Here is a 12,630-nt window from a genome sequence, read left to right on the forward strand (position 1 = left end):
GACATCAAGTCAAAGGAATGAAATTGGTAATTGGCAGTATAATCCATTTCTCTAGGTCATCCAGTTTTAGCAATGAGTCATCCCATCAAATGTTCTGACCCCAGGCCCTTGGTCATATTCTAGCACCAAGACAGCCCCTCTTCCATGCCATGCACTCCAGCCTATTAGAGCATGACTGTGCTGGGAGATGTGTGGGTGGAGGTGGGCTCTCAGTGCAGTAGGCTACACTATGTGAGGTTCCTATTAACTATGTGACTTTATTGATTTCTGTAGCACTTCTGTTCACAACTAAGGGCTAAGATCAGAAGAGAGATGCTGTTTCTGCACAGTACTTGTTGAGGCAGACAGAAATCATCATTATTAAAGGTTGCTTTTTCTGTTGTCTAATTGAAGCTATCCCAATAACCTGTTTTTACTCACTTAAATTTTTTTTTCATTTTTCTTTTAGATAGCAACAGCTTTGACTGAACTAAATCCTTGTTTTTTGCATTGGCAAAGATCGTACTTTTACTGCAGCCTATTATGTAATACTGTAATTGTTTCAGTCCTGAGAGACTGGTTGAGCATAATTAAAAAATAAAGAAATACAAATACTTCCACTGAACCCAATAGTAAAATACACATATTACACAGAAATACCTGTTATTTATTAATGAACTTCTTTTTTAAAAAATATAAATGCGATTGAAAAATCTTTAATAATTAGATTAACTAACACTGCGGTTTAGAGGTCTATGTATGCCTCTTGATAAAGACAAGCTGTCTTTCAATTTCTAATAAATTCTAGTCCTTTCTGAACCACATCCGATGAGACATGGCAGTGTCAGTGTGACATGATTGAATCTATATAAGGCAAGCACTTCACTGTATCTGAAGTTTTGATTTTACAAAGTCTTGTACCTTGCCAGCTTCAGGCTGAAACACACAATTACTTTGACCAATTATAAGACCTTCCTGAGTGGTAATTGTGAATAAATATGAATGATATTCTGAATATATAAAAATGCCGCTCTATCCATATTAATGTGCCCAGCAGCAAACTTAGCATCTGTGATGTTTTAGAAAACAAATGAGCTGCTATCTAACGTTATTTTCAATTAGGGAGGGCAAACGTTTCTGGGGAAAAATCAGAAGTCGGATGCCATCTGCCTCTCAGCTGTACAGATTAATCTGAGCAAAACTTTATGTTAATGTGCTTGTGACAGCCCGCACAATGCAGCAAGGACATCGTTTTAGCACACGTTACAATCTTGTTTTGCGTTTTTTATACATTTTTAACAGAATAGAAGACTATATTAATTTTCTTTTATAAAGGGGGTCATCAGGAGGATTTTTTACCGTAGGCCTTTTAAAGCGAATCATTCATACAGCGGTTAGAATGCTCGCTTGGGATCTACATGATTGTCCATTCATTCCAGAGGAACAGCAGCTGCATTGGGACTGCATGCTGCTAGCAGTGGAAATGCAGCTTTATTTGACCTGAGTTTAGTCACCTCGCAGCTGATATCGAATCCTGGAGGTGAGTTCCGTCTGTTAGTGACGCACAGTCTATGGGTCTCCAGCCAAATCTGGGAAGTCCAATCCAGGTTTTTATTCCAACCTGTCCCTAATGTTTCAGTGTCAGTTTCCATTGCATTTCAGTGTCCATGGAAATCATTGTGTGTGTGTGTGTGTGTGTGTGTGTGTGTGTTCTCCAGGTGTAACTGGAATGAATGGAACAAAAATGTGGACTAGAATAACATTTTGGTGTCAGATTTGACTCATTTTGGATTGGTAACTTGGTGAGACCAGGATTTAACCCAGCAAGTTCCTGGTTGCATGACTCCCTCTTTACATAGCTGTTTTCTAATGGATTCTCTAGTTATACTGATAACTGTTAAAAAATGGCCATGGACTCATGAAGATTTCAAGAGGAGCACAATGCGAATAACAGGTATTTCGTTGGAATATACATTTTTTTTCTCTTCAAGGTTAAAGAGATGAACTGCTCAGTATGTAGCAAAATGACTTTCTGAAATCTCATACTGTGTAAGTTAACAGCAGCATTGCTTTTAAGATGGCACAGAATATTTCATTGAAAATGTTTGACTATGCAGGCCTTTCTGTGTTCAGTGCTGTGGCAAATTTTCCCATTTGTTTGACTTTCGTTGCAGGGGTCAAAATGGCAAAAGGTTCATTGACCTCTTCCGTCTGCTCTGAAGAATCTGTCTGAAAAATGACAGTAAAGCCATTGCAAGTTCCACTCTTTACTGTACTGAAACACAACCAAGGCAGGCTGGGTGTTCCAGCATTTAAAAAGCTCTCATGATGCTATACACAGAACAGTTTCATTTCCCACTTCCTTTCAAGAGATCCACAACAAGCTTCAAACAGCATGTGTGTACATAAAAAGCGTTCATGAACAAGCCGTGCCTAAAATGGTTGTGGCAGCAACTTTAAAGAATTGCATCCTCTTTCAAAAGTTCTATTCCCTGTTCTACTTCTTTATATTATTGTTATTGGGTAACTACACTTTTGTAAACTAATTATGTTTGCCTGGATCAACATGTCACGTTTCCTTCGTAAATTAGTCCTCCCGAAACGATTGAATCGGGTGCACACAAGGCATTACACGTTCATCCTGTTTTTTTCTGCTGGGGTTTGGATGCATTGCATGGGCATTCCATATAATGCATTGGGCTTAAACTTGTCTGTGTTATTTTTTTACAATTGCCCAAAATGTTGTAATAAATAGAAATGTATTTGTTTTTAGATGAATCTGCAACATGAACCCTGACTATCCAAGCTCTTGGAGTTCCAGTAAGTCTCAATTCCTAGTGAGCTCACTATGGACTATGGTGTATCTGACATGCACCTTTGTACATAATTGCATATTGTTTTTCCCTGCAATTCTTTCTCAAGTACTGGTATGATCTTTCCATACTGCTTTTTATTGCACATACATGTAAAAACAAGCAATATTTTCAAAAAATGAATGTTCGGGTTAAATACTGACACTAGATAATTGAATGGAATGATAGCTAAGCTTCAGAATGATGGAATGTGAGCTCCTGCAAGGGGTTAAGCTTCCCATCCCTATATCTAACAAAGGGTTACTAACACTGCAGGCATCATTAAGAAGAGAACAGGTGCATGTACCTCACACCTGAATCAACCACTGCACCATCCATGGAATCCTGATTGCGAGGTTAGTGCGATTGTTGGATTGGTCAATGGATTTGTATCCATCCCACAAACAAAATGTTCATGTTTTAGATTGGTAATTCTGGCAGAGGTCTTTAATGCACATGGCATTGATCCTTTAAAGCTGCTGTATGTGAGCCAGACAATTCCCTGTGCTGTATTAGTGTGGTTTGTGATACTGCTTTGTCTGTGATGGTCATCAGTTGGTGCCCCAAAAAACATGACCATGTTGCAAGAGGCTTCCTCAGTCTGATCGTGAGTAAGTTTGTGATATCAATCCTGTGGATCATTTATCAGTATGCAGAAAGAGGAGCGGGAGAGAGAGAGAGAGAGAGAGAGAGAGAGAGAGAGAGAGAGAGAGAGAGAGAGAGAGAGAGAGAGAGAGAGAGAGAGAGAGAGAGAGAGAGAGAGAGAGAGGTGGGAGGCAGACTGCATAGATGTTTAGCTGAGGGCTACAGAGCTACATTACATTCTTGACATGGATCCCAAAGTTTTCTAAGGAATAGAATGCCCCCAGGTCTGTCCTTCTCAGAAGGAGTCTCAGCACTCCATAGAGACTCACTGACACAGCAGCAGCAGCACTGCTGGGATCATAGGCTTTCAATGTGAGCTGAGAATTAGCCATCCAGTTGCATCCGTACTGTGATCAATCAGTAGCTCTGCAGTAACTGTCAGTTAACCCAAGTCAACGATGCAGCTGAGAGAGGATAATGTTAAACATCATTTGACACTTGGTATGAAGCAAGCAGTTTGTCTTTGTTCAGTAACTCTCTCTCTCCTCTCTCTCTCTCTCTCTCTCTCTCTCTCTCTCTCTCTCTCTCTCTCTCTCTCTCTCTCTCTCTCTATTTGTTCACAGCAGAATACATAATGGGTAATTTTATATATTGACCTCATTATTTACCATTTAAATGAGTGTTTATGTAAAACATATAACACAAGTATAATCTTCTGTATCATGTATAGCCCGTAAAATAGGGATTACAGATCAATGACTGAAGGATGTTTATTTAGCGGTACATTTTGTACATTACCTAAGATCCCCGCTCTTACACGACTAACCATGTAATTACATTTTAATTACCAAAGATCCCTGCTCTTACATGAATAGCCATGTAATTGCATTGTAATTACCAAAGATCCCTGCTCTTACATGAATAGACATGTAATTGCATTGCAATTACCAAAGATTCATTTTGTATTTTGAAATATGTTCTGCTAAACCTTTTGTGCAGGTAACAACAACCTTTCTTGCAAATCATATCATTTAAAATGATTGCCTTTTGCAAAATCACATAATGACCAACAATTACCCTTCTTTCAGTACCAATAATATTATGAATGTTCTGATTAACTGAGTCTGACAAAAAGAAAGCACAGCATTGTCACTGTCTGTTGGGTAAAAAGATCAAAGGAAAGGGGGCTCCCGAGTGACGCATCCGATAAACGATTCGAATCCAGGCTATTCCTCAGCCGCCTGTGGATGGGAGCTCCAAGGGGGCGGCTCAAAATTGGCCAAGCGTCGCCCAGGTGGGGAGGGTTTAAGTCGGCCATGGTGTCCTCGGCTCACCGCGCACCAGCGACCCCTGTAGTCTGGCTGGGCGCCTGCGAGCTTGCCTGTAAGCTGCCCGAGAGCTGCGTTGTCCTCCGACGCTGTAGCTCTTGGGTAGCTGCATGGTGAGTCCACAGTGTGAAAAAAGCAGTCAGCTGACAGCACACGCTTCGGAGGAGAACGTGTGATCGTCTTCGCCCTCCCGAGTTAGCGCAGGGGTGGTAGCGGTGAGCTGAGCTTCAAAATAATAATTGGCCATTCCAAATTGGGAGAAAATAATAAAACTAATTGGCAACGACTAAATTTATAATAAATAAATAAATAAATAAATAAATAAATTAAAAAATAAAAACGATCAAATGAAAATGGAAGATTTTCTAAATGCAAAGTAGGTCTAAAGAAATGCCCCCCCCCCCTCCCCCTGTTCAATACATTTGTAAACAATGGCTAATTATGCTGTCACACAGTTGGCTCTGCATAGCATTTAATCTCCTCTGGGGTAATCTCTGACAAACACACATGTGTCTGCATGAAAACAAACACAAGATCAAATTAGTAAAAATGAATCAAAGATTGTTGCTATGGGCTGCTTGTGGACCCCCTGTTACAGCACTGTCCCAGCAGATTCTAAAAGCTTCCGTCACCCGTCGCTTAGCTTCAGGTCATGTCTCAGGAGCTCTGAGTTGGTATAACTTTCTGGCTACATTCAGAGAAGCACCAAGCTTGCAATTAATCTTAATGTATGTAGGGCAGGGCTTCTCAACCCTGGTCCTAGGGACCCCATGTGTGTTCTGGTTTTCATTCCAACTGAGCTCTCAATTACTTAACTAAACCCTTAATTGAACTATTCATTTGCTTAATTAGACATTTCTGTTTGTTTTCAGCTCTTAAACAGTTGGAGATTTCAAGTTAGTTATAACATTTTATAAGTAACTTGATGTCTGCAACTTTTTAGGAGCTGAGAGCAATTAAAAAGGTCTGATGAAGATAGTTTCATTGTTGTTGTTGCCGCATGTGGTTTAATTCATTTAAGGCCCTTGTAAGATGACCAGCTTGCTAGCTCTGTTTGGAAATATGACCCAGAGGAAAAGTTTCTTCTTTTTCGATTAAAAAAATAAATAAATTACAGTGAGCAAACAATTGCTTTGAAGGTAGCAATGTTTGAAGCATACTAAACTGCCCTATCACCAGATGTATTATAGGATGAACATAAAAGACATTTCTAGACTCCCGTGTCCGGTTGGCAGGACAGGGATCCGTGGAGAAAAACAAATTCATTTGGGTTTCATTTTGGCAGCTGTAACTAGAGAAAGCCGCGTTTTCTTTTTAAAACACATCGAAGATCACTTGTTGTTTCTGCAGCATACGTGCCTGCCAGTAAAAATGAATGAATAATGTTGGGAATTATAAATAATGACGGGTTTTGAAAGTAAAGGAAGTTACGTGGAATAATAAAAAAGCAGTTAACAAGCTGCTCATTAGGATGTACTGCTTAAGAAAGCTCTTTAGTAATTATCATGCTGTCAGGAAGCAGTAAGCATCTGATAATTGGATGGGTTTGTTACCTTTTCTGAAATCTCTTTTAATGCTTCTATGCTGTGACCCACTCCCAAATATTCTGCACAGCTGTCTGCTACAGGTGTTAATTACTAAAGATTCAATATGGGTCATTGTTTAATCTTTGAGTCAGTTGATTATTTGTAAACCTCCACTGTGCTTTTAGGTTGACAATGCAGCTAAACAAGTCTCCAAGCCAGCAAAAAGTCAATATTTAATTCCAAGAAGTTAATTACGTAGCCTGGTTTGAAAACGAATGTTACCCGAGTGGAATAAATAATAAAATGCATAACCTTCAGAAATGCACAAACGACGGGCTAGTGCGGCTGAAGAAGAACATTTATATTGTCATATTTTAATACACGTTTACCTGGTGCAAACCAAATATAACAATGACTGACAAACACATTCATTATTGGAACAACCAACGGTACAGAGATTTATAACTTTAAAAAACTTTACTGGGAGGTGATGTCGGATTAGCCTTGAGTAGGCATAAAGCTGAGGGAACACAACGCCACTTTGTAGCTTGCAACGTGGTTTGAGGAGACTAGGTTTCAGGCCACTGCACAGCACAGCAGGGGAGAGCTGAGGTTTGATGCAGCAAAGCTGACTCAAACTAGGTCTCCTGGTCTTTCAAGGCACTGTGGCTTTGTGTTCACTCGGCTTTAGTTCCATAATTGGGGATGTTCAGGTCAGGATTGAGGAGCACTCGGTTGCTGAGATATAAGGGGTCCTTACCACTAAAGCACTAAAATCCAAAATTCACAAGCACCTTCAACAAAACCTGACCAACCAGTCCTATTTTTTGTTTCAATACCACATGTTTGACTGAATGGTGTTATGTGAAGTATAGGGTACCTGTAGAATGCCGGCAGATTTAAACCTTGTATAGTACCCTGATGGTTCATATAACTTTATATATCCTGTATATTAGCTGTTATGTTCTTTTACCTACATAGATATAACTGTATATTACATATATGTAAGTGTCATCCCAAGCACAGGGATGAAATTATATGGTATATTGCATTTTAACAACAAAAAAACAAGCATGTGTTCAATTTAACAGAAATTGCATTTCTAGAATTAACACAAAATATTTGTATTGAGGACTGTGTTGTGTTTCTCAGAACTTTGCACTGACTCCCATATAGTGCAGATTTACTATTATTAATTCAGAAAAAGCCATGGATCACCATACTAATGAAATTTAGGTCTTAGTAATTGAAAGTTCTGTTTTAAAATGATTTTTACAGGAACTATAGCCTCATGAGGTAGGTTTTGTTGTGTTTTCCTACCTTATCGGGACTTTTTTGACCCTTTAAGAACTATATATACAAGCCCCTGATGGTGATCTGTTTGTGAATTGTGTGTTTACTGAAGGTAGTGGACAATGACACTGATTACAATGGGACACATTTGCCTCTTTTTTATGCACAATGCAATCGGATTGAAGTTATCTATTTATATGTATGTGTGTGTGTATGTGTGTGTGTATATATATATATATATATATATATATATATATATATATATATATATATATATTTAAATTCTCAAAGTATTTTGCATGTATTCTGTGGGTTCGAGGGGTTTAATGGGATTGCATGTAAACCAGTCTGGAGCTGGGATCGGGTTCGGGGGGTTAATGGGATTGCATGTAAACCAGTTTGGAGCTGGGATCGGGTTCGGGGGGTTAATGGGATTGCATGTAAACCAGTTTGGAGCTGGGATCGGGTTCGGGGGTTTAATGGGATTGCATGTAAACCAGTTTGGAGCTGGGATCGGGTTCGGGGGGTTAATGGGATTCAGGTGCACAGGTAAACTGCACATTTGTTTTTGGTTTCATAACAATCCATTCTAAAAGGATGAATTCCTTGTGCATGTAAACAGAGTAAAATGGAGTGCACACACCACCAATGCACCTCAGTCAGTCCTGGGTCCCTTCTCTTCCCCGCTGAGACAAGCGCATTGAATTACAGCACATTCATCCTCTGCTGCTGTGCACCACCAATGCCTAAGTGCAGATGTGTGAACAGGAGAAGCAGTGCGATAAGAGAGCAATGCACCTCTACTGCCCTGGCTGTAAAATAATGCTGCTCTATAATGTAGAACCCTTTACAGAACATGTCTCAAATGATTACTTCAGATATTGCATTTATAACCATGCATTGTAATATAGCATAAAAGTAAGTCTGCTGCTGTTTTTCTTTACAAGAAGGGCATGTATACTATATAGTAGCTTAATGAACATGACCCTTAAATAAGTTCTCAAAATTTAGCTTAACTCCTCTGAAAAGACTTGTTTAAATAATAATCAGCAAAAAAAGTGCTTTATTTTTCAGCGTTATTTAAATATTAGAAAACCAAACTAACGTTCTGTGAATAGCTGCTATTGTTTCACATTAAAATCAACTTTTAATGCATTGTATGAACTTCAAATATCAAGGGTAAGGTTCAAACCAAATAAATCAAAGAGTGTTCAAACGCTTTCAAAACATCCAGCAACACATTTGAGTCTAAAAGATATTTTATTGAAACAAACAGTTAAAGATAGTATATCTGTCAGAATTGGGTAATGTATACCAAGAGGGCCTTATGCATAAAGCCCAATTCAAAGCAGGTACCATACAATAGTAAACTAAAGGCTTCTTTGATAACATTAAAATCAAACTGATTGTTTTAAATCACGGTAATAACAGGGTGTACATTTCATTTTATTTAAAGTCTGCAGCTCTTTTTAGACGGGTTCTGGAGAGAAGATGAAGAACGGGGCAGGTGGGAGAGTTTGGCTCAAAGTTAGCACGAGGTGAACGTTTTCCAGAAGAAGTTCTTGCAGCCGGCTTTGCGTTCTCTGGGTGCCATTGCAGGGTTGCCATTAGCGGACCTCTCCAGCTCGAGACGTACTTCGTCCTGTTCGGCTGCATGGGACAGCTCATCTGAAGCCAGGGCGTCGTTCTCTGACTGCGCGAGCTCGGACAACAGTTCTGCAAGGGAATATTTTAACAGATCCTGCGAGGAGAGAAAGAAAGCGAACCCAGTTTTATTCATTCGTTCCAAAAGTACACTTCTTTTTATATCGTACTTACTGTACCCTCTCTCTATATAAATCTACTGTATAGTGACTCCGGTTTATTTCATAAAGTTATTTAGAACAATATTGAAAGCCTGAAACAAACGAATTCAATATTCGCGATGATTATTATTATTATTATTATTATTATTATTATTATTATTATTATTATTATTATTATTATTATTATTACTTGCAGCGTGTGGTACAATTCAACGCATATTAAACAAAGTAAGAACTCCTAGCGAAGCTGCCAGCCTCTCGTGGGAGCTGGTAATCACAGACTCTGGAGTTGTATTGTGTCGCTGTTTGCATTCCAAAAAACATGATGGTTTTATGAGCTCTAAAGTAAAAGTTAGTTGGTGTTTTGTATCTAAAGAGCTTGAGCCCTCCGGTTGCACGCAATTATGTGTAATAAAAATTGTATTTTTGGCAGCGGCTACAGGGTAATGTATCTTCTGGAAACGTTAAGGAACTTATCGTTTACTCTTCTGCTATTCTTTATGAGCAGTTTTATCGATCTCAGTGCTCTAGATTACTCTAGTCTGTTAAGGACCACTCGTAACACCCCATAGAAGTAGTATCGGTTCTTTGTTGCTTCTGTTTACCTTTGAAGCAAAGGTATGAGGTTGCTGGTTGATTTGGCATTGGTTTGGTGCTAGTCATTGACATTATATTAGCAAATAACATATATGTAGAACATATAAAGAAGTGTTAGGTATGTTCATTTCTTTGCATGCTTCAGTGTACAGCAGTGAGTTATATTGACTAGCTACGTGAACAGTCTGAAAAGTACACAGATAACCAATATGTATAAAAACTAAGCAAAAATCTTATGCAAGCCATTTATCAATGTCTGTTATATTGCAGTCATTATTTTGGCTACATTTGTGTTTTTGTATATTGTGAAACTATTAAAAAAAAAATAAGAAAAGTATTTAAAACCATTGCAAAATATCTTAATTATTTTTTAAAAAAAGGTTTTAGAGCGTTCAGTTGTAAAACTATGCATTGCAATTATTATCGGCGTGGAAAAAAACTAAGCGTCTCTTTGTTTAGTCGCGAGTTAGACTATAAGCTACACATAAACACAGGTCCTGATATAAGCTGTGTATAAAGCAGTTTGGTGCCACAGGTGAACAGGTAACATCCCTTCACTAAACCCAGCCTCTTTCTGCAGTTCAGCAATGAAGACCGCGAAACTATCGGGACTTGTTCCAGAGGAAAAACAAATAAAGATTTCAGGACCTTGGAGAGCTCTGAGTGAGAACAGCACGCGCGCTCGTACCGATACTGTTGCAGCTAACCACCAACAAGTTGTTTCTTTATTAAATATCAGTGTTATAATATTTCCATTTCCCTTATTGAATGGGGAAAGGTAAATAACACTAATATTTGCTTCTTCCTAATTTAACCCGAATAGGGGAAAAAAGGAAATAAACAACTTTCCTTATTGTTATTCGAGATGAATAAGAAAATGAAGTTTTTTGGGGGGCTTGTTTAGAAGAAATTGGGCAAAGTTTTTGGTGCTGGTGCCACCTGGTCTTTCTGAGCCTCAGATATAAGCTTTTGCCTGGAACACTGACCCTGGAAACACATCTCCATATTCAGCTCGAATAAGGAATTAGGAAACAACTTTATAGAGGTTTGCAGCTCTACCCTCGCAGATCCTAGCTCTGGCTGGTTAGAGTGGCTGCCCTATCCATCGAGAGTTAAGTGACCAGCACTGCATCATTTACAAAGTTACAAAATGCAAGCAATACAATCAGAGCGCACTGGGCATGCACATTACACACAGCTTTTGAAAGTACTTTTTTTTTTAATCAAAATGCATAGTCGCACATTTACGTGACCCCTAAGCAGCTACACTTAACCCTATCGATTCTAATAGCCCTCTGGTGCGCATCTCCTTAGTTCTAATAAACGTACATTCCTGGAATTCGGAAGGATTTCGGAGGGTCTCTTTACCTGCTTCACTGCTGATGCAGCGAGTGCTCTCTGAAGAAGCTGGCGGAGCCGAGGATCTGAAGGAGCCGCTGAGACGCTGCTGACTGCCAAGGCGAGTGACAGGAGAGCCAGGGCGCACTGGAGACGAGAGGAGAGCATCTTTCCACACTGGAGTATACTGAGGACCGATGAGAAAAGCTGGCTTCAATAATTCTTGGCGTTGTACGGGTTAGCTTCTTCTGTTCTGCTCTTAGGGATGGCCAAACTCTGCTTTTTAAACTCTCTTTCTGACGTCAGGGGGGAGAGGTGGACCCCGATCACCGGGTTGTCGCGCATAATTTCTCTTCCTGACTAATCATCGACAAGCTTCTGACACACATCAAGAAAGTATTATTTAATTTGTTAGTGGAAAAATTAGCTCCCATCTTAAACAAAAGCGTTTTAAAGACAACGAAGTCTTTAGTATGAAACGTAATTTCCTAAGAATAGCATATTTTATATCAGCATTGGTATTAACATAACCAAAAACTATTTCTTAAAAACAACGGCTTATGCATTTGTGTTACCCTTTAATAACTTCTTCTTCTTCTTCTTCTTCTTCTTCTTCTTCTTCTTCTTCTTCTTCTTCTTCTTCTTCGATCTATCACTGTAACCTCCAATTTAAAAAGGAATTGTCTAGACTCATTATAATAAATGACGAATACTCATTTTAAACTGATTGAAATGGCATATATGTCATATATATTCAAACGCATTACTGTTCATAATCAGTTCAGGAATTTTTTTGATTTTTTGGGGAGAATTGCAATGAACCCACAGAGAAACGGCAAAAGTTAATTTTTAATTTACTATAATAACGCTTTTAATTTATTATAATAACGTTTTAATTTACTATAATAACGTTTTAATTTACTATAATAACGTTTCTAATTTAATATAATAACGTTTATTGAGGGCATCCAAAGCACACAGTAATGCTTTTTTTTTTTTTTTTTTTAATAAGTCGTTTAAGTGTTTTCATACTGCCAACATGTAATTTACTGCATGTGTTTTTGCATATTAATTGCCCTGAAGTCACCACATTAGCAGTTCCTTGTGTCAGTAAAATATAAATATGTTTTCCTACATACTGTACAGTGTCATCCAATGTGTGCATGTGTGAGAATTTTAAATGTGTGTTTTATCACACACGATTATGTGTGTGGGTGTTGGTGTGTGTTTGTGTTGTTTTTATCAAGCCTAGCTACCCTTACAAATGTTTACTGCAGTGAAACCACAGCACATTGTAATAGCATAGCATAGTTGAGCATTGTAAAGA

At 38.6% G+C, this 12,630-nt stretch overlaps 1 protein-coding gene across 1 annotated transcript; it reads right to left on the minus strand.

Annotated features, from left to right (window-relative positions):
- Positions 1 to 8,804: 8,804 nt before the first annotated feature.
- Positions 8,805 to 11,550, minus strand: LOC117417431 (somatostatin-like). The gene is made up of 2 exons (XM_034029579.3): positions 11,334 to 11,550; positions 8,805 to 9,304 (listed from the first exon to the last, which is right to left on the minus strand). Exons 1-2 carry the CDS (start codon positions 11,469 to 11,471, stop codon positions 9,092 to 9,094), a joined length of 351 nt encoding a protein of 116 aa, XP_033885470.2. The 5' UTR covers positions 11,472 to 11,550; the 3' UTR covers positions 8,805 to 9,091.
- Between the last annotated feature and the right edge of the window lie 1,080 nt (positions 11,551 to 12,630).

This window comes from Acipenser ruthenus, chromosome 12, assembly GCF_902713425.1.
Source record: "Acipenser ruthenus chromosome 12, fAciRut3.2 maternal haplotype, whole genome shotgun sequence".
In the NCBI taxonomy this organism is placed as follows: Eukaryota; Metazoa; Chordata; class Actinopteri; order Acipenseriformes; family Acipenseridae; genus Acipenser; species Acipenser ruthenus.